This window comes from Natator depressus, chromosome 15, assembly GCF_965152275.1.
Source record: "Natator depressus isolate rNatDep1 chromosome 15, rNatDep2.hap1, whole genome shotgun sequence".
In the NCBI taxonomy this organism is placed as follows: domain Eukaryota; kingdom Metazoa; phylum Chordata; order Testudines; family Cheloniidae; genus Natator; species Natator depressus.
In genome coordinates, this window is record NC_134248.1 from 27111140 (window position 1) to 27132538 (window position 21399).

Consider the following 21399-nt stretch of genomic DNA (forward strand, 5'->3'; position numbering starts at 1 on the left):
AGTTGTGCTATAGCACGCACAGCAGCCCTGTAGGCTTAGCAGAGTGAAGGAGTCCCTTAACGGCATGTACTCGCTTCTGGTTCATTTCCACTCTTAGAGGAACTCCAAAATAGCCAAATGGATTTTCTTTTCTTCACTCTCTCATTTATCTATAGGTAGATCTTTAATGCTTTTCACCAATTTTTGTCAAGAAATTTATTTCTGGGCTGAGATCCAACATGCCAAGTTTTTCAGCCTGAAGTGAATTTTTACGGCCGGGGCTATAAACCCCTGGAAATAGAGGTTTTTAATGGAAATGTGGACAATTCTAGCGGCATGAAAACGTCTCGGCTGCAATAGGCATATAAATTTTCTAGGGAAACTTCTGAATGATGGGTTTTAAGTACATGTTAAAAAGGATAAATGAGCAGCTCGATGGCACGCTGTGGATGAAGCGGAGCTGGTAGTGCATTCCCAACCCCTGGGAGAGCAGAACAGGAGTGACTTCGGCTGTCTCTGAGAGTCAGCCCCCATGGCTGGTGGAAGGCCTCATGCTGGCCGAGGGTTAGCTGTGTATGAACACAGAAGGTGATCACTGATACCCTTCTCTTCACAGGGGACTACAGGAAGCACAGATCACTTTGGCGGCTAGGCTGGGGGAAGCAGAAGAAAAGATCAAAGTGCTCCATGCAGGTATTGAAAGATGTGACATCCAAAAGTCCTGCCCAGCTTGGGTCCCTGAGCCCTTGGCTGGAGATCCAGATGTGGGTAAGGCTCAGTGGTGCTTTGACTCTTCTCCCCTGGGTGCACGGACATCACTGCCCTCCTGGCAGAGCAGTTGGGGGTCACGTGCACCCCAAGGGGAGAATATGCTCTAGGGGCACATCACACCTCTCTGGCCTTTGTCATCATCAAAGTGTACTTGCTTTCCCAGCCCAGCCCTACCAAAGTATAGGCCTGATCTTACCCCCAGTAAAGTCAACAGGGAGAGTCTCACTGATTTCAGTGGGATCTGGATCTCAAAGGGCGTTACAAAGGAAGTCAGTGTCATTATCCCTATTTTACAGATGGGGAAACTGAGGCAGAGAGGGGCATGACTTACCCACAGTCACCCATCAGGGCAGCAGCAGAGCCAGGGATAGAACCCAACTTTTCTGGGTTCCAGGCCAGTGCTCTAGCCATTAGGCCACTGTGACTCCATTGACTTAGTTGTGCCTAAGGACTTACTGGCCCCAGGGGTTGAGTGCCTGCCCCCTAGAGTTTGCTGGCCAGAGGGAGAAATTGCACCCACTCTGGTTCTGCTGCTGGAGGGGGCTACAGGCAGGGAGTTGGTGAGGCTGCGTGTTCGTGGCCTCAGACGCTCTCCTGTGTTCCTGGTGCGCAGAGCTGCCCTGTAGCCTGTTGTCAATAGCTGCCTAGAGGCGGATGCATAGACGCTGTCATGCCCCTTTGCCCTGCCACGCTGCCCACAGCGTCTCTGTGGGGCTCTCCCAAAGGTGTGGACGTACTCAGGGCATCTGTCCTGCAGTACCGTGCTCTGCCGCTATCCAGCATGGACCACGCTTATGTCCTGTGTTTGGACCACCCAGGGCCATGGTGCAGGAGGAAGGGCAAACTGGGCAGGAAAAGCAGCTGCTAAAGGTCTTGAACAAACTGCCACTGGCTGGGTTATGGTCACACAAGGGAGAAGAGAGGAGGAAATCTGGGTGCCGTAGACTGGGACGAGCTGTGCAAGGGGGCACAGCGAGGAGCATGGGGGTGAAATTAAGTGAGGGGAAATTGGGCCACATATTGACCCCACTGCAGCCACTGACAACACTCCCACTGGCTTCTCTAGGGCCAGGCTTTGGCCCCATTACCAGGAATAACTTTCTGACAGTATCAGACTCTGGTCTCCCCAGGGAAGTGGAAACTACTGTGGATAATGAACTAGGAGGGAGAGGGCCAGATCCTCAGCTGGGATAAATCAATGCAGCTCCATTAACTTCAACAGAGCGACTTTGGTTCACTGCAGCTGAAGATCTGGCCTGTACCGTAGGGTGAGGAATGGGCCTATTAGATCTCTCCAGGTTTAATTTCTCTGGTTCTCGTGCTCTATTTCTGCTGCTGGCGGGAACCCAGAAAGTTGCTGGTGCATGAAAAATATTCATCCCTTCGCTAGCAACACAGAGGCTAATTGAACGTTTCAGGAACTCCAAAAAGGTTTGGGTCGAAAATCTATTAACTGGTCCTAAAGTCTAGGAACATGGTGACTTTTTTTAAAGCCTATCAGTGTTGTTGTCTTTGTCTGCATCTTGGTTTTGCATCAGTTCACATAAAAATTAAAAAAAAATATTGATTTGAACGGCAGCAGAGCAGAGGGCTGAGTGGGAGCCTGCCAAAGGCTGCTTGATCCACCTTCCAACCGGCCGGTGCTTTACCAACCACCAATAAATCTCTTTCCAAGGGGAGTGTTATTTACTGTGTGTTGTTTGATTTTTTCTATCTGGTCAGCGCTAAAGGCGACCCAGACGGAGCTGCTCGACCTGCGGTGTAAATATGACGAAGAGGCGACTTCAAAGTAAGTCACTCGGTTTTGTCTATCGACCAAAGCCGTGCGCGGTCCAAGCAGAGATGTCGTGTCTGGCCACAGCCTTTGAGGAGGGCCCGGTCTTCGGGTTGCATGTGGGATGTGTCAAGAGAGACCAAGCTGGACCAAGGCCTGTCATCCCCACGCTTCTGATGCCGGGGCATTGCACTGTATGGTGGATCTAATACTAACCACTTCAACCAGCTGCCAAATCTCTCCTGCCAGCTGTTTGGCACTGGGTATATAGATGGGTACAGACCCGTGTGGTGTATACCTACACACATGCCACTGTCACCACCAAGCTCTGTTCAGTGCAGCACACCAAGGGGCTGGGCAACTGTGACTTCACACCACCTTTACTCCTCCCACAAACTGGGCTCCCCCAACCCCCCGCAACTGGGAGCAGCCTCAAGGCTACCCTAAATTGCACCTGGTCAGTATTTCATTTCATCCAGCAGCCTGTGACCTCCCGAGAGGCAGTTCCAGCCGTACTCTGCCCATACTGCCTGCTAGGAGATGGGAGTGGGGGTGACAGAGGGATATCTGTACTAATTCTATACCATTGGAAGAGTCCCCTTGCATTTAATCCAGCCTTTTACCACCAGAGCAGAGCGAACATAACAGGGCTGAAGGTCTCCAAGCAGCATCACAGAGCTAGCCAGCCATTGCTTCAGGTCCCAGAAGAATCACCTTCATGGGGGATATTTCTGAGACTGACGCAACAAACCCTAGATCAGCTGTCAGCAGACTACTCTGAGTTTGGGGTCTCTACAGGGATCTGGGCCATTTTCTCGAGCAAGTGAGCTATCATAAAGATGTCATGGCTAGGGGGTTTCTCAGTCCGTGTCAGCCAGGCCTCAGAGATGCAATGGAATGGTTTGAGCAAAAAGGAAGGAATGAGGAAGCACCGAGTTCTAATCCCAGCTCTGCCCACTGGCTGCACCCACGTATCCAAGGGCAGACTTGGGTGGCATGGCACAGATGCTGCAGCATAGCAAGAGGGCACTGAAGATAAGGGCAGACTCATCAAAGAAAAGACTAGATTTTCAGAAGCCGTGTTAACTGTCTGAGAAAGTGACTTGGGAAGTCAGCCAGGCCCAGGTGGGGAGTCGAGGTTCCTAGGTTTTCTGTCAGAGAGGGACCTCCAATAAGACCCCAGATCCAAACACCCTCCAACTTCTGCACAGTCTTGTTCTAGGTCTGGACTTCAGAAATTATAAGAAGGTAAAATCAGTTCTTCCTAAAAATCTCTGGACCTTCCCAGGTCCTTCCAGACATGCAAATCTACCTTGAGCTGTCTTCTAATGGCAGGGGGAGCGCACAGTCACTGGGTTATGTTTAATGGGCTCCTCCACTTCATTAAACGTACATTTGCTTGTTCTTATTTTTGTTGGTCGGGTGCCGTTTACTTTTATGAGTCAGGAACATCTTTTCCCTCCGTTCGGCTCTCGCTAGCCGTGGAGGCTGCCAAACATTTACAGCTGTTCAAATGTTCCACCGGTGTCGCTAACACAGCAGCGTGCGTGCCCACACACACACACGCTCGCTCGTTCCCATTACGCAACAGAGTCGGAACACTTAATCATATCATACCAAAGCAGATGTTCTTTGATAATTTGATATGCCATTTGTACATGCGGTGCTGTAACTAATTTTGCCTTTGATCAGGATTGCAGCCGCCATGCACAGAATGATGGGGATGAAAAAAGGGCTTGTCCCATCCCTTGGTATCTTTGCCTCTTCCGACGTCACGTTTTGGACTCTCCTCTCTTTGGGTTCATTTGGCTTGTTTCTATGTTGTTAATTCACCAGCTAGTGGGTGCTGCATGGCTGGGACTGGAGATCACAAATTAGAAGCTTTGAGTATTTACCTTCCTACAATAAACAAATCCGCCACCATGTACCCAGTAGCTGTGCCAGCTCTCAGCGACTGGTGGAATAGTGGGTGGGAGGCAATTAAACAGATGCCAGTGTTCCTCATTGACAAACAACCCGAGATCAAGAGGGAAGGGGGCCTTTTGGAAAGTAATTTGGAGGCCGTGGGTGGCTCAGAGAACTGGCAGTGGGAGAGGGAGCCTTTCATGTCGAGATCCCCTCCTCACATATGGGCATGGCTTGTTAATGACCCGAAATTGTTCCCATCTCATGGCTGTTTGTTGGCCGGCATGAAACGAGCTGGGATGGCCTGCAGCCAGTTCCTGATGGACAGATGCCCACTCTGTAACACTCACATCACAGCTGGCACGAACCGCCTCCTTGCTGGCAGTGTAGCAGAGAATCCAAGGCTTGACTGGGCCACAGAGACTGAACTCCTGTTAACCCCGAGAAGAGGTCGCTCCAGAGTGGGCAGGGTGGGGTAGTTTGCATGACTGCTGCCCATGTTGTATCTGACCTGTGGATAACCAGCATATTGATCATCAGGGCTGTCATTCTGGCCCCTTTGATGAGCATTAAGCCCGCCCAGCACAATTCCACTCGTCGGGTGGGAATGTTATTTTCGATGGGCGAGTGAAATATCTTTAGTGTTTTCTTCATCAATGAATCCCTGCGTCTGCCGCAGGAGCGGGCAAGAAGGTTTTGTGCCTAGGTCGGTACGTTTCCATGACCGTTTTGCAAGGCTGCCTTATGCATATTGCACACAGATGGCTAAAATGTCATATTTCAATTAAATGTAAAAAACAAAAAAAACAAAGACCTGGGTGATTGTTTAACGCAATGGAATGTTTGTGGGGACACTCTGCCGCCTTCCAACTAATTGGTTTTTTGCTTTGCTGTCTCAGGGCAGATGAAGTAGCAATGATCATGACAAACCTTGAAAAAGCCAATCAGGTGAGGAGAAATTCTTTCCCCTGAATATCGGCCCAAATAACTGATTTCCTTCCCTTTGCTCCCGGCGATTATCCAGGGACTGAGGTGATTCGTTCTGCAGTGGAGGCAGATCTGGGTGGGCGCAGGGTCCCGCAGCCATTGATGGCAATGCCCAGGCTAAACGCTCCACCCCTTGCCCTGGGCTCTGTCCGTGTCCGTTGCGCCACCGGAGCCTTTGTATCCTGTTGGATCTGCCACTTTGGGGCTTCTCGGGATGGGGGAGCTGACTCAGTGAACATGGGATCTCCTTACAGCTCTGGCAGCTGAATCCCAGGGTGGGTGAAGGAACTAAACCCAAGCCTGGCGGACATGGCTCAGAGTGACATGGTCGCTCGTTAATCCCTACCGGGAACACTCCTGCATTAGCCAGGAGACGTTCAGAAGGAGACTCCTTGTGAACAGGGCAACACTTTTATCCATCGATGCTCTTTAAAAGTACGCGGCTTTGGTCACGCGGGCACCGGAGACAGCCCTGATGTCCCTGACAGCAATATTTGAGCCGATCTCTTTGTTTTGAGCTGTAGTTATCACGCTGCTATTTGGGACGTGCCGCCATCGTCCAAGAGTCATCAGTATTTATAAACCATCAGCCCCAGTATCGGGGGGAGTGGGGGATTAAGGCAGGGACATTGCTGGGGCCTAGAGCAAAATGATGCATTCAGAGCTGTATATGTTTCTGGAGTACTTATTACTCATTTTATGTATTTCCATGTGAATCGTAGAATATCAGGGTTGGAAGGGACCTCAGGAGGTCATCTAGTCCAACCTGCTGTTCAAAGCAGGACCAATCCCCAATTTTTGCCCCAGATCCCTAAATGGCCCCCTCAGGGATTGAACTCACAACCCTGGGTTTAGCAGGCCAATGCTCAAACCACTGAGCTATCCCTCCCCCCTAATTGGTTGGGTTGTTTTTTTTTTTAAGTCACAAAATTGTATATACAAACTAGGCATGAGTAATACAAATATTCATAAGTAGCAATTTACATGTAGATATGGCCTTTCGTGCAGAAGGAATCAGTGTCTTTTCAATGACATACAAACAATGTGTGGGATCACTTTTCCCTTCACTGAAAGGCAGCCACCTCTGGGGTGGAACTTAGCAGGTGTTTAACAGTGCACAGCGACAATAAACAAGAGTTTAGGTCAGGAAGAGAAGAAAACAATGTCTAACTGGAATGAGGAGGAGTTTTAAATGAGTAGGAAGTAATTACCCACCTTGGGATTTGGTTGGGACAGGGATTGACACCCCCACTGTGGTGCCTGGCATTGTTAATGAGTACAGGTGATTAGGACATGGGTTCAGGCACTGTGGCACCTGTGCTGCTGTATGGCATTAACTAGCATGTTGAAATGGCAACGGGGGCCAAACCAAATCTGAACTCGGGGATGTTTGTATCCAGACCAGGACCTCACGGCCAGCCCTATTTCTGTAACGGGCCAACACTGACCCCTGGGTCTGAATACACCAGAACCCTGTGCTCTTCATGGCTGTTGCCCTTGGGGCTAGCTGAAATCCATGTGGACAGTGAGCCCATACAGGGGGTCTGTTCTCTCACCCGCACAGAGGCAAACATCCCCTCGACACCAGTGGAAGCAGTGGGCACTTGCTGGGGTGAACGCCCTGTAACACCCTGTCTGGCTTTTCACCGTCCGCTTCCTGACTTACACTCTTAACAAAGGTGGTTTGGGCTCCGCGTACCTGGAGCCTGGGTCATTGCCGTAGTGTTGTTCTGACCCCACCTCAGTATTATTGCAGGGTGGCCGGTGCTTAATTTGTGCCAGGGCTTGCTGGGTCAGGGCCCCGGCACCTCTTTCATTGCAGATTAAGCATGAGGGCGGCCCCCCCACGCCATGCAGCTTTAGGCTGGGCGAAAAGCTCAGCCAAGGAAGAGCCCACGGCATGTCACTGCTTGGCTAGCTCAGTGGAACGGAGAGCTCTGCTGACACACGTCACTTTCTTCCCTTGCAGCGCGCAGAGGCAGCCCAGAGGGAGGTGGAGAGTCTGCGGGAGCAGCTTGCGTGTGTAAATAGTTCCATTCGCCTGGCCTGTTGCTCTCCACAAGGACCCAGCGGGGTAAGGGACAGAAGTCTGACGTTCAGGAAGAACGACACGCAGCAGGTCAGATCCTCGGCTGCGGGAAACTGGCTTCACTCCATAGACCTCATTGCAGCCAGGCCGACATACGCCAGCTGGGGAGCTGACCCAGAGTCTGCAGTCGGGGACATAGGAAACTTTGAGGGGCATGGTTTTCCAGTGGTGGTTAAAACTTCCCTGTGCCAGGGCCCACATGGCCTGTGCACATGGGCTGGGTTGCACGCATGAGCTGAAAACTGGGCACATCGTTGCTTTGGGAAGGACCTGGTTTTCCAGAGGGTGAGAAATGAAGCACCTTTGCTGCTGGAAGCCAGTGCAGGAAGCGGGCCATGGAGCATGTGCATAAGAGCTCAGGCCCCGATCCTCAAAGGTATTTAGGTTGCTTTGGGGATCTGGGCCTCAGTTAGCAGGAACTGCGTAAGATAGTGTGTGTGTGTCCGTCCCTGTCCCATTAGACATCATAACTCCATCCTCAGACGGGTAAAATGCCACTGCCAATGGAACAAAATCATCCCTGTGAAGCACACAGCTGCCTTTGTCCCAATGGGGGTTCGTAAACTCTCCCTCTCTGGCCCCGTTCTAGTGTTGAGCGGATCGTGTAGAAGAAACTCTGTTGCTCCCAAATCAGCGGCGTTCCCCAGCTGTGGATGGGCCCTTTGCACAGCATCCGAGTGGGAAATGTCAGATGGTTGCTGACTAGACGCCAGCCCAAGCAGAACCTCCGGCTGGAAACTCCAGAGAAGCTCCCAGAGGAGCTAGAAGCGTCTGTGGTGCTTGGAGCGGTTTTGCCGTCCCATGTCCGTCCCCTCTCCCCTCCCGACCTTTCGCTCTGTTGGGATGGATTTAGTGCTAGTGAAAGTCCCAGGTAACAGGGTTTTAGGATGAATCCTGGATTTCTCCCAGGCCTAGCCTGTGGTTTGCCAGTATAACTGTACAGGAAGCTGTACAGTATAGCTATATTATCTATATATGCCAGTATAGCTGTATTTGCAGACCCTCCCAATGGAGATGCAGCTCTACCAGCGAATGCATCTGCCAGTATAGCTTGTACCAGGATGGGAATCCCGGCAAACCCAGCCTAGCCTAGGGGACAAAGCGGGTTCCTGTTGCTGTAGATAAGAGACCATGTGCTGCTGGCAGACCTGATCCAGAGCCCGCCGCAGTCAGTGGGAGCCTTTCCACTGGATCGCTTGGGCTTTGGCTCAAGCCCCATGTCTCCTGAGTTCAGAGCTGCAGACAAAAGCCCAAGGACCCAATCCTGCGCAGCGCTGAGCACCCCCTGCTCCAGCAATGGGTGCTCGCAGGGCTCAGCACTTCACAACATCAGGTCTTTCGAGGGATAGAAACCAGCATTAATTCTGGGTCCCACGCACTGCGCCAGGAGTGTTAATTCGCACCGAGCCCTGGATCTTTGGGGTTTGTAAAGACGGATTCATGCACCATTAATGAAAGCCAACATATAAAAATATATACAGGTGGACACTCCTGGTGCTTTCCTTCCCAGCTTCTGGCTTCCTTGTTCCAGCTGGTTTGTTGCCTCTAGGAAGCTCATTTAAATATCTGTTTGTTTTTCAGTCTATATCCTCTGTCAATAGAAGGCCTTGCCCAGCAGAGGCTGCCCTGGCTGTCCTACAGCAATAAATCATCCCCTAGTTTGGAGGCACCCAGTTAGACCTGTCTGTATCTGGCCTTGTGTTCCCCCACCACCACCTCCTTCAGCCCCCAGAATTCAGGCAACGCCCCTCCCTGTGCAGAGTCATGGCTTGCCAGCTGGGGCACTTTTCTTTCCTTCAGCCTTTTTATCTCCGATCTCACCCCTGCTTTGGCAACTTGATGCCGTGGCAAAGGGCTGGCGAGGCGCGAAGGGATCTGGCCAGGGGAGGATTCCTGCGGTGCAGGCATTATGGACGACAGCCGTAAGGCTGTCTCTCGAGGAGCCCCTTGCAAGCCTTGGTGCAGAGGGTTGGTGTCGCAGTGCGGGGCATGCCAGGGAGGCTGCTGGAACTTAGCCCGACCTCCAGGCTTCTCTCAGGTATGCCAGGGCTTTCTCTCTAGCACAGTCCTGGGAGGGTGCTAAGGTGGCTTAAAGCCACCCAAGGAATAGTGCAGCTCCTGGATCCTGTAATACCTGAGACACGTGTCCAGAATCCCTAGGCCAGGTGGAACCTTGGGAACAGAAACGATCTGAAAATCTGGTCCCTCGAACCCAGCTTCTCGGAGCTGGCCGGATGATACCCTGGCCCACGGGCTGTCAAGCTGGCAGCTAACCAGAGCGAAGCCAAAGGTGGCGGCTGTGCTCTGTGAGACAGAGCCCAGGGGCTCCATTGCTGTTCAAGACAGCTGCTGAAATCGAGCAGCTGAGCTGACGTAGGGTACGGGGTCATGCCGGGTTCTGTTGCCTCGAGCGATGGAGTGTAACCAGCCCCGACGCAGCAGGCAGAGCGTACGGCGACCCCCGGGGAGCAGCAGGTAGCACTGCGCTGTGGCTATTTCTCAATAACCCATGGGCTGGAATCTGGAGCTTTCAGGCTGCCAGCCAGGTTCTGCTCTGATCAGAATCCCTGGGCAGTGCGGCTGGATGGCTAACGCTGCCCTGATCTCCTTGCAGGATAAAGTGAACTATTCGCTGTGCTCAGGGCCTAGGCTCGAGGCTGCGCTGGCGGCGAAGGACCGGGAGATTCTCCGACTCCTCAAGGACATTCAGCACCTCCAGAACTCTCTGCAAGAGCTGGAAGAGTCCTCAGCCAACCAGATCGCGGACCTGGAGCGGCAGCTCACAGCCAAGAATGAAGCAATTGAAGTACGTGCCCCTTTCTGTCCCTCCAAGTAGAAACAAAGGCTCCGGCCTTCCGGTGGGGGGGTGGCTGCCTCACCCCCTCAGGCACCTGCAAAATACACAGTGAAGTGCTGAGCAGGACGTAGGGGATTCCCGTGGGGAAATCCATCCCTGCTGTCTGTAAATGGAGGCAATCTGAGGGGCGAGGACAACCGCTGTATGGGCCTGATTCCGATCTCAGTGACATGGTGTAAGTCAGGAGAGACACCGCTGAAGTCAAGAGAGTCCCCCTGGGTTCGGTGAGACCAGAATCAGGTCCTTGCTGCCGGAGCCAAAAGAGAATGTCCATCACGGCAAGTAATGCGCCAGGGTATGGGCCAGAGCGTGAGCAGAGGTAAATCAGCCTCGTTCCAGGAAAGCCAATGGAGCTGTGCCAGGTTGCGCCAGCTGTGGGCCTGAGCCCCTCTCTTTGTGGGGCAGCTGGGCAGCACGTGAGCTCACACTTGAGGGGATTCGCTATCCTGCCGGCACAATGCAGGGCACAACACGCACACCCCAAAATACTAATCACCATAATTGGATGTCCCCCCCCCTTTGGGTGAGTTTGTTTTGCATGTGGGCCGCATGTCCTTCCCGCATTAGCGGTGCATGTTCTCTTTGTACACACATGTAGCAGCGAGAAGGGGACAGACCCTCTCATTCACGTCCGCTCAAAGGGATCGGGACCATTTTGTGCTGTGTACTTTAAATGCACCGTCAGTAGGAACTGACCACAGCTGTAAGGGGCTGTCCGAGGGAGGGGAAATGTACCAGGCCAGTTTTACCAGGGGGTCATTCTCATAGACTTGGGCTAGTGGGTTCGATGGCTCTGGATTCTCAGACATCCTGACCGTTGACGTTAACCGGCGATGCTGGGTGCTCTGCAAATTGTACTTGCCCACCGCACGGCATGGGCGCCACGTACTGCATGTCACAGGGCCCTGGACTGATGCTTGGCCCAAACTGGAGCCCGGCAGTTGTGAGGCTGTGGGTCTGTCAAGCTCGTCAGTTTGTCTCCCTCGTACGGCGTCCCGGTCACTTGACTCAGCAACCTAGGTCAGCGCTGGGGAGGAAGTGCTCTTCCCTCGCTCTCTGGGATGCCGGATGACTGCAGAGAGACGAAGGGGAGGAGCTCTGGTAGCGAAGGCTCCTGGGCCGTCTTCAGCCTGCATGGAACTGAGAGCTGGGGGGACAGACCAAGCAATTCTGACTCTTGTTTCACTCTCATTCCTTGTTCAGAAGCTGGAAGAAAAATTGCAGGCCCAGTCTGACTATGAGGAGATTAAAACGGAGCTGAGGTAAGGTCCGCAGCTGCGCGCGATCCCTTCCCTGCCCACGTGCCCGGCTGGTGTGTGCGCACCTGGGAGCGCCTGCTCTGAGCTGCGTTGGAGCCAGGCTCCCCAGACATCTCCCCGGAGCTGCCGGCTGGGAGGTACAGCAGCTCTGTAGCACGCTTGCCAGCCTGTCGCCGAAGGCAGAGAGCAGCCTAACCCCCCAGCTCATGCCTCCTGACCCTGGGCCCGTGGAGGTCGCCCGCAGATACGCAGTGAGGATGTCACATCACATCGAGCTCAGCGGGGAAAAGCTGTGCCGGTAGCTCTGATGGGAAACCGTGGGCGTTAATTAAAAAACCTTCCCCCTGGTTTCAAAGGCAGTGCTTGGATGGGACGGAGCGGACGTCCTGTCCAGACCTCGCGAGCCATATCCCTGTGTGCCAGTCTTTGATCTGACTGGCAATCAAGGGGGAGAATTAGCAGCAGGACTAACCCTGTCTTGTTTCTCTCCCAGCATCCTGAAGGCCATGAAGCTGGCGTCTGCTAATTGCAGCCTTTCCCAGGCAAGTGCCGGAATCTGCTCGGGAACCACTAAGAATCGGTCGCGAAATCCTTCATCTCCAGGCCATCAATAAACATTTCCTAAATGCTACTTTCTCTCTTTCAGAGCATATCGAAATCAGACGAGCCACTGCTTCTAGGCAAAGAATCTTTCTATCCATCCCAGAAATACGTTTTGGAAAAGCCACATCTCTTGGCCAACACTGGTACGGCAACCGGGTTTATTTTTTGCATTGTAAACGTGCAGTTTTCATTGTTTGGTTTTATATTTATAATCCTTCCCCACCAATGTATTTATTGTTAAACACGTAAAAATGCAATGGTCATAACCATCCCTGGGTGTGCGCAGGACTCCTGGGTTCCATCACAAACTCTCCCATCGACTCATCCTTGGGCCAGTCACTGACATTCCGGGGGAATTGGATACCTGGTTCCCTTTGGTTCCTTGAAAATGCTACTCCTTAAGGATAGCTCGCTGAGTGTTTGTGGCACCTTCTATCAGAGACTGCTGGGCAAATACCAGAACAGCCTCACAGTGCCCCGAGGCAGGGAAGAGGTATTATACATGTGGGGAAACTGAGGCACGGAGTAGTGATATGGCTCCTCCCGGCTTGGACAAGGTGTCTGTAGCAGTGCTGGGGAGAGAACCCAAACTGTCAGAGCCCTAAGCCGCTGCTTTAGCCCCAAGACCATCCTTCCCCACCTGTGCTGCCGTTTCCTCATTGCTAGCCCTGCCCCCGCCTTTGCAAGGTGCGTTGGCGTCTTTGGACAGACGGTGCAAAAGAGGCTTCTAGGTGCTGGTGCAGAGTCCATGCTCCAGCACAGCCATGGTCCCGAGATTCACCTCAGGGGGTTCAGCTGGGGGCACAGCTCTCCGTCGCGCAAAAGCCTGAGAGAACCTGCGGGCCAGCTGGCCCAGGCTCTGCGGGACCAGGAGGGGCCCTGCCTGCCCCCAGCTGTGTCTGCTTTAGGGCTGATGGCGGCAGCTCCTCAGCTGGCATCCCGTGTCTCTGGGGCAGCGCTGGCCTCTCCCTTTGCCTTTGCGGCCGGGGCTTGTCCTGCCGATACGTCTACATTGCCATTCCACGCCCTTGGCTGGCCCGTGCCAGCTGACTTGGGCTCGCGGGACTCGGGCCAAGCGGCTGCTTAATTGCTTTGTAGACGTCCCCAGAATGCAGCCCGAGCTCTGGGACTCACAGGGTCCGGGCGCCCGGGCTCCAGGCTGAGCCCGAACATCTACAGCGCAGTCAGCTGGCACGGGCCAGCCGCGGGCTTTTCAACGCAGCGTAGGCAGCCCCTACGGGGACCAATATGGCCTGGATTCAGCAAAATAGGGCTCAGCTCCACCCAGCTTGGAGTCACTCAGCCACCCCATCCCCTAGTTGTGGACTGGGCGCTGAGGGTCCTGAGCTCAGAATCAGGCCCCAGGCAAGGGGCCGGTGTGATGCCCAGCCACAGTGAGTATCCGGATGGTGCAACCATGCTGGCAACAAAGCCAGCTGGCTCTGGGCGTATCGCAGTCCCTGCTGGACTCCACCCGGCTGCTGCTGCCTGGCTGGGAGCACCGGCCCCAACTCAAGCGCCCTGCGCTATAGTGTGTGTGTCTTTCTCTCTCGTCTCTAGAGGAGGATCATTCTGAGGATGAGTTGGTGAAGGATTCCATGGGCACGGACCAGTCCTACCCCTCTCCCCAGCAGCTCTCTCAGCCCCCTGGGGAAGACGCTGCCTCCCCCAGCCCCCTCCAGCCTCTGCTGGCCCCCACAATGGCCCAGGAAGCCCAGAGGACTTTCTCGTTGTCCCCTTTCCCCAGCCTGGCTGCGGGCGAGCGGCTGCCGACGGACGCCTTGCTCCCCAAGCAAATGGTGCCACCGGCGTACAAGAGCGAGAACGGCAGCGCGCTGGCCTTTCCCTCCCCCTTCTACGTGGCCAAAGGCCCCCCGCTGCCCACCAACCCCAGCCACGCTGCCCCGGCCAGTGACTCGAGCCCCCCCAGCGACCAGTCGGAAGGCAGCAGCGCCGGCTTGGCCGACGAGGAGCAGCTGGACACGGCCGAGATCGCCTTCCAAGTCAAGGAGCAGCTGCTGAAACACAACATCGGCCAGCGCGTCTTTGGCCATTACGTCCTGGGGCTCTCGCAGGGCTCAGTCAGCGAGATCCTGGCCAGGCCCAAGCCCTGGCGCAAGCTGACGGTGAAGGGGAAGGAACCGTTCATCAAGATGAAGCAGTTCCTCTCTGACGAGCAGAACGTGCTGGCGCTCAGGACCATTCAGGTGCGCCAGCGAGGTGAGTGGCCTGGAGGGGGTCGGCTCTCAGACTGCGTGAGCTGAGGGGGCGGGGGGGCCGCTTTGCAGGGAGCAGTTGCAGGATTTTCACTTTGTCTTGCTGGGGGTGATTCCATAGCCCAGAGAGACCCAGGGGAGACTCCCTGCTTTGCACCAGCAGCTGGGAGGGGAAACAGCCCCAATTCCCGAGGCCCGTGAACAGCAGGCAAGGGTCGATCCTGCGAGGTGCTGGGCTCCTGCCACCATTGGCTTCTGTGGGCATGGAGGGAGGGTGGGGCCCTGGCGAATAACAATGATTGAAAACAAACCTGAAGGGGCTGCGTCACTGAATGCACTTTATTCATTTCTTCTGACAAGTGGCATTTAATTATTCATGGTAATGTTTCAGGGAGTCCCAATCAATGTGCGGAAGAATGTTTTGTCAAAACAACAAAGTCTTGACATGAGACCGTAGCTATTTACTAAACAGTCTGAGCAATTCTCTAGCACCTCCATGCAAGGGAGCGTTGCAAACACTCACCGCCAGAGAAATCTTAGCGCCCTGGCTTACAGCAGGGGAAACTGGGGCACAGAGAGGGGCAATTACTTGTCTCAGGCCACACACAGTATATGTCAGAGCTGGGACTAGAACCCAGGCAGCCTGGCTCTTCAGTCCTGGACTTGAACCACAAGACCAGCCAGCTTTGCTATGAGGGAGGATGGGATGTTCTTGCCTTTGCAGATTAGCAACATGAGAATTAGGCAGGTGCTGAACCCCTGCAGGCAGATGCTCAGCATCTCTGGACAGAATGAGGCCACTTTTATTGAGGAGCTGACCTTGGCCTGGATTTCTCTAGTGCCTGGCTGCCTGCAGCTCCCAGGCCATTCAGAATTGAACAAATGCAGGCTCAAATCCCTGAAAACGCTCCAGATGACACCACGCCGTTTCAGACTGGGCTAAACCCACTGGTAAAATCAGTGCCCTCTGCCAGTAATAAACCGGAATGCTGCGGTGTACAGATCACCTAGCACTGGGTTAAAGCATCATCTCAGCTCAGTGGTGAGAGTAACTTCTGGCTCCTGTGTGACAAGGGACAAGACCCTGAACACACAGTATAAAGTGACTCTCAAGATGCCGATGTTCCATTGTCCATGAGGCCCTGGTGCCTTGTAGACTTTACACTGCTGCAGCCCCTCTCCTCCCGCTGACGGGCAGGCTGTGGATTTTGCTGTGTGATACGCTGGAGCGACGACCTGCTGCCGCTGTGACCGAGAGCAGACTCAGGTCCTCTGGGGGCTTGGGACTAGCCGCGTTTTCCAGTTGTCTCCTTTTTAACCCCTTGGCTCCCTGATCCTCCTGCAGCTCCCTCTGCGCTAACCAGGGGCGTGCATCAATCAGCATGGACCGTCATTCCAGCTTCATCTCTCTCCAGAAATGACCTACATTAGCATTTAGCAGGCACGTTAGAAATCTCATCTTAGCCCAAGGGGCCAAAGCCGGGCCCAGGCTGTGCAGTTGGAGATGCCTGAAAAGCAGAGAACTGAGGGTACCCCCCCCCCAAAACTTGCAGCATTTAGAGTCCAGCACAGGGGGTCCAGGGGAGGTCTGGAGGGTGTGCAGCTCACGCAGTTGCCTAGTGCAGCAATAGCTTCGTCCTAGTTCTCAGCAAACACTTGACTTCTCCAGCCAGCCACTCCTACACTTCCCGTGGCCTCTAGCACTTTACAAACAAATATCCAGATGGTGCGTGGTATCGCAGAAGTCACATGCGCTCCTGGGTCTTTGCTGTACCGTAGCTGGCACATGACGGGTGGGGTGGAAGGGGCTAAGCCACGGCATCTGTTCACATTTCAAGTGGTAACAGCTGCAATCCAGATAAGACCCACTCAGCTTGTTCTGCTTCAGGAGTCATGAGTAGTGGAAACTGGTTTTTTGTTTCTACGGGCTTGTCTGCATGGGGAAATTGACCAGCAGAGCTGCTCTGGAACCAGAGGAGCGCGAGGCAGGAGGAGACCTCAGGAGTCCATCACCCACATGCTCAGGCTCCCTACCAGGTTTTCAGCCTGGCCGGTTCAGCTTACACTTGTGAGTCTAGCGGAGACAAGGCAGCGTGCGCCTCTAATGCATGCGAGCTGGTTGAGCCGAGGCCCAGAATTGGCCTGTTAGCAAACGGCAGGTTTTTAGCTCCTCTCGTGGGCCCATCACTGTGGTATCTGGGCATCGGCGCACCTGATGGGTGCTGTACAAACACTGATCACTGACTTCCTGATGACAGCAGCCTGCTAGTTCGGAACCCATGGCCCGATGGGCCCTTGGCCTCTCTGCCGGTGACAGGGACGGAAGGCGGGGGGAAGATCCGCAGGAGGGCGCAGTCATAGTCGTCAGGGAGAACGGTTATAACACAAAAGCAGAAGACTTGCTGAGCCCAGCCCCGTGAAGCCCGAGGCTCCCAAAGGGACTTTGCCTCCTGTACCTCCCAGGCAGCCAAAATATAGCCCTTCCCCTCAGCACCTGCAAAGGAGGGCGGGGGAAGCTGAGCTGGGATTAACCCCTCGTTCACTTGTGCCCCTAACACCTGGCCCAGCAGTGCTGGCGCGGGAAGCTCAGCTGAGAACACAGTGCTGTGAAATCCCTCTAGACTTTATTCCCCCAGAAGCGAAGTTAATTCACAATGTACGAACACCCACCCCCTGACTCCAGCATCCCTGCTCCATTTGTGTGGTCCTGCCTTTGTTGCGCCCTTCAAATGAGAGGGCAGTGGGAGGAGGGGGACGAGGCCATGCTGTGTGGTGCAGGAAATGAACGAGGCGAAAACTGACAGCCAGTTACCTGGCCTCTCTCTTCAGTCTTGCTAGTGACTAATGGGGAGTGATGTTTCCTTAAAACTGGTGTTCCTAAAAATAACTGAACATGAGCATCCGTAAATTCTTCCTGACATACAAGTTGAGCTTGTAAAAACAGTGCAAGTGACAAATCTGTTATCATACCTCTTTGATCAGGTAGCATTACTCCGAGGATTAGAACTCCAGAAACCGGCTCTGATGATGCCATCAAAAGTATCCTGGAACAAGCGAAGAAGGAGATTGAGTCTCAGAAGGGAGGTAGGTGGGGAAATCACGGAGCCAGGCGAAGCTCCATCAAACAGGTGTGTGTGATCCTCAATGCATACCTGGGATTTACGCCGCCAAGCAGACAAAGCGGTGTTTGTGAGCTGAACCAGCCAAGAGAGGCAGTGGAATCCCACTTCTCTCTCCTTGTTCTTTTCCTCCTGAGATTCCTCACTGGAAAACAGAGTCCAGGACTTGTTAAATGAGCAAAACTGTTGCAGGTGCAGGAGGAGGAAATGAATGGAGCGCTCAGCTGGGTGAATCTGACAGCCACACAAATAATGAGTAATGAGAACAAGTCACAGTATCCCCAGTACCCTTTCTAGTGTGTGCTCACCAGCAGTGAAGCCGCCTTGTGGCAGTTTGATAGTGTGTCCCCCCCCTGAGGGTTATTCCTCCTTCCAAGCCAAGCAAAATGGGGAACAGTCCCCTGCCCTCCTTGCGTCCCACGTTGCAGCTCAGTGTTCACACACAGAGAGTCAGGAAGTGAAACTAACCCGCCCCTCAGCACTGGTAAGCTGGAAAAAATGATAAAAGGGGGGAAAGGCCACCAATAAAGCAACCCCAGGGAGGCTGAAAACCCAACGCACACTGTCCATTTCATCACCTGGGTTAGTTTGCGCACAGGTAGGGGTGAAAGTGCCACCGTTTTCATCACCACCATTTTTGAGTGCCGAGTGGGGTCTGATTTACAGAAGGTGGCTGCTCTGCACTTTCTGAAGACCAAGCCCCGTTGACGATGGCTCAGGCTGGAACCCCAGAGTCACTAGTTCCTTTTGAAAACCTTGGCCTTGGACAAAGTTAAACTTCTAGGCCAAAATTGTCTGACTTGGGTACCAAACTGGCGGTGCCGACCGTACCTATGGATTTAGGAGCCTACCTTTAAGCATCCAGGTTTGAAAGTGTTGGCCATAGAGTTTTTAATCTGGAAGTGTCCCTTTAAAATTAATTCCCTGGTACTCTTTGAACTACTTAGTCTGAGCACAGTATGTATAAAATTCAACACTTCATTTCCAATAGGTCTGTTGAAACGTACGCTGCGTATGCTGCCCTCTGCTGGACACAGGCACAGAAGCATCTCTGATTCTGGAAGTAATTCCGTAATTGGGCTTTCCTTCTAGTTTCAAGTCTTTGAAGAAACATCTAGTATGGTGTGGCATTATCTTGCTTCTGGGTTGGATCTGATTCTTAGTAGAACTGAGACAATGTCATTTTGCCAAATCCGCATGCACAGTTGTAATAAAAAATTAAATCTTCAGTTTAAGTTTGTGACAGCAGAGGAGAGCAATGAAAACAAACCATTTAAATGTTGTTAGAGAGGAAACAGTTTTCCACAGTTCTGAGGGCTGCTTCACCTCCCTGCCTGCATAAGGGCAAATGTAAATTGAGTTGATGTTGTATGTGATCTTTTAAAAACTTCAAATCTAACCTTTTTTCCCTGAAACAGATGATTAAATGAGAATGCACAATCCATGTGGCATGAGCAATCGTTAAACCAGCTGTGTTCAGAGTCCATTACAAGAAGTGAAAAACTTTAAAACAGGTAGTCTGCTGAGAAAGCAGAATCCCCAAGAATTAAATTAGATGAGAATGGTGGAAAAACAGACAGGGAAAACAAACATGTCTGCATATTGGCATAATCTTTAATGGGATTTATTTTGCAGTAGTAGAAATAGAACGCTGGCTATATATGTGCATGGCAAAACATACGCTCTTCTGGGCACTTATGTCCAGACAAACTCTCTGATTTCATGTGCCTGTGACTTTAAAAATCAGTCCTAATAGAGCTGACATTTTTTAAGATAGATGTGTGCCCAAAGGTGAACGCTATTAAGGAGGTTCAAGGAAAATCTCTTCACCTGGGTTTGAGTTATGGGAGAATTTAAAAACAATTGAAATCATTTTCCATTGTGAAGATACAAGATGCATCATGTAGACAGATAGGTTGCTGCCATATTCATCTAGGAATGCAGGAAACTGACTCTAGTCACACAATAGCAGCCAGTGTGGAAACTCCCCTGCCCCCTTAACTTCAACGAGATGTGAACATCACATCCAGACAGGGACAATTTACATGCTAATATATGAAGCAGAGGCAATTTTTTAAAAAGGCAAGGAAATTAAATGCAAAATATGGGCTGCAGAGATAAAATCCTAAAATGGGAATTGTAGAATTTAAGGGGTCAAAAGCAACATTAAAAATCAGATGATTATTTGTATTATGGTAGTGCCTGCAGGCTGCAGCTGAAATCAGGGCCCCATTGTGCTAGGCTGCGTACAGCCGCATGGTGCGAGAGAGTCCTTGCCCCAGCAAGTGTACAATCTAGACAGACAATACAAAAGGTGGGAGCAGAAAGAGAGGCAAAGTGACTTGCCCAAGAGAACAGAGCAGGTCATAGTGGTAGAGTCAGGAACAGAGCCCAGCTGTCCTGACTCGCAATCTAGTGCTTGAGCTACTGGATGACAGCCAGGTTATTGCCCCTCCATCTGGAAAGTGTTCAGCTCCTCTTGTTTCAAGGAACCTTAAAATGGCTGTGAGAGAGTAGAGAAGGAAGTTATTTTTCTCTCTATTTTCAGTTCGGTTACTTTGTGCACTTTGTGTCTAGTCAGTTTCACTATTCCCCATCTTCTCTGTAAGGGCCCTGTCCTGCAAACTCACATGTCCGTCAGTTCTGGGACTGACAACATATGTAAATGTGTGCCGGATTGGTCAGTTTCCCCTGTTGTTTGTGTGGGTCTTTCACACGCCAACAAGGGAAAGGAAACCTATTTTATGAGAAAATGAGATTATGAACCCACAGATATTGGCCAGAGGGCCTTTTAGGGGCAGATGTGGCACCTGAAACCATGTTTAACAGACTGCTTCACTGACTGACTAGATTTTAAGTTGGAGCTCCCCCTCTATCTTGGCCCTGCTGCACCTATGCATTGTATTCTGTTCCTCTCTTTGTAGTTAACATGTGGCGTAATATATTGCTGGTTGTGCTGAAAAACATTATTATGGTAAGCGTCCCCAGGTGGCGCTGTTACACATAGTCTTCCAAGTTCTTTTCCTTGACATACGAGCAAATGTTCAGTCTTGGGAAGATATGCTCTGTGTCTTGATGTTAGTTTTATTATGCAAGGCTCAGAGGAGAGAGAGGTGTGGGAGTACCAGGAGAGTTTGCTCTCTGCCTTGGTCTCTGAGGCTATGTCTACACTGCAGACCTTACAGTGGGACAGCTGTACTGCCTCAGCTGTGCTGCTCTAACGTCTCCCGGTGTAGCTGCTCTTTGCTGGCAAGAGAGTGCTCTCTGGCCAACATAATTAAACCACCCACAACAAGCGATGTTAGCTGTGTCATCCGGAGGGCCTCTCCTGCCCACATAGTGCTGTCCACACCAGCACTTTTGTTGGTGAAACTTATGTCGGTCAAGGAGGTGGTTTTTTCACTCCCCTGACGAACAAAAGTTTTGCCGACAAAAGTGCTAGTGTAGACAAAGCCTGAGTGGACTCAATTCCTGAGGCAAAGTTGCTTCCTGGGAACCAGGCGTTGAGATGGGCTGAGAACCCAGAAAGAAGGGATTGCTCTGCATGCTGTTTGATCCCCTCTCTTCCAGGACTGGTGTATGTGTGTAAATAAAACCAGTTACACTCAGAGTCTCCCTAGACACCACATTGCTGATTTCTCCTCCACCGGAGGGCCCCAGATATCTGCCACCACTCACTAAATGAGCAACAATCTGTTCCCTGTGGGTGTACACAATGCATAATAGGACTAAGGACCTATTGCTCCTGGAAACATCTGGCTTTCCTGACTCTTGTGATTTTAACCATGTATCCCATTAATAGAGATTAATTGAATTCTATATGTAAATATTTGCATGGGG

General features: G+C 52.2%; 1 protein-coding gene across 9 annotated transcripts in view; it reads left to right on the plus strand.

Annotated features, from left to right (window-relative positions):
* Positions 1-21399, plus strand: part of CUX2 (cut like homeobox 2) — a 222546-nt gene that overhangs the window by 184513 nt on the left and 16634 nt on the right. For 8 of the 9 annotated variants that reach the window (XM_074973166.1, XM_074973169.1, XM_074973163.1 and 5 more), the window contains 10 exons: positions 596-672; positions 2473-2539; positions 5329-5377; positions 7386-7490; positions 10120-10311; positions 11566-11624; positions 12115-12163; positions 12268-12367; positions 13785-14444; positions 17423-17524. In XM_074973166.1, coding sequence (XP_074829267.1) covers positions 596-672; positions 2473-2539; positions 5329-5377; positions 7386-7490; positions 10120-10311; positions 11566-11624; positions 12115-12163; positions 12268-12367; positions 13785-14444; positions 17423-17524 — 1460 coding nt within the window. Of the gene's footprint in view, positions 1-595; positions 673-2472; positions 2540-5328; positions 5378-7385; positions 7491-9321; positions 9544-10119; positions 10312-11565; positions 11625-12114; positions 12164-12267; positions 12368-13784; positions 14445-17422; positions 17525-21399 lie in introns of those variants that run through there. The other variant, XM_074973172.1, reaches the window with a different exon arrangement.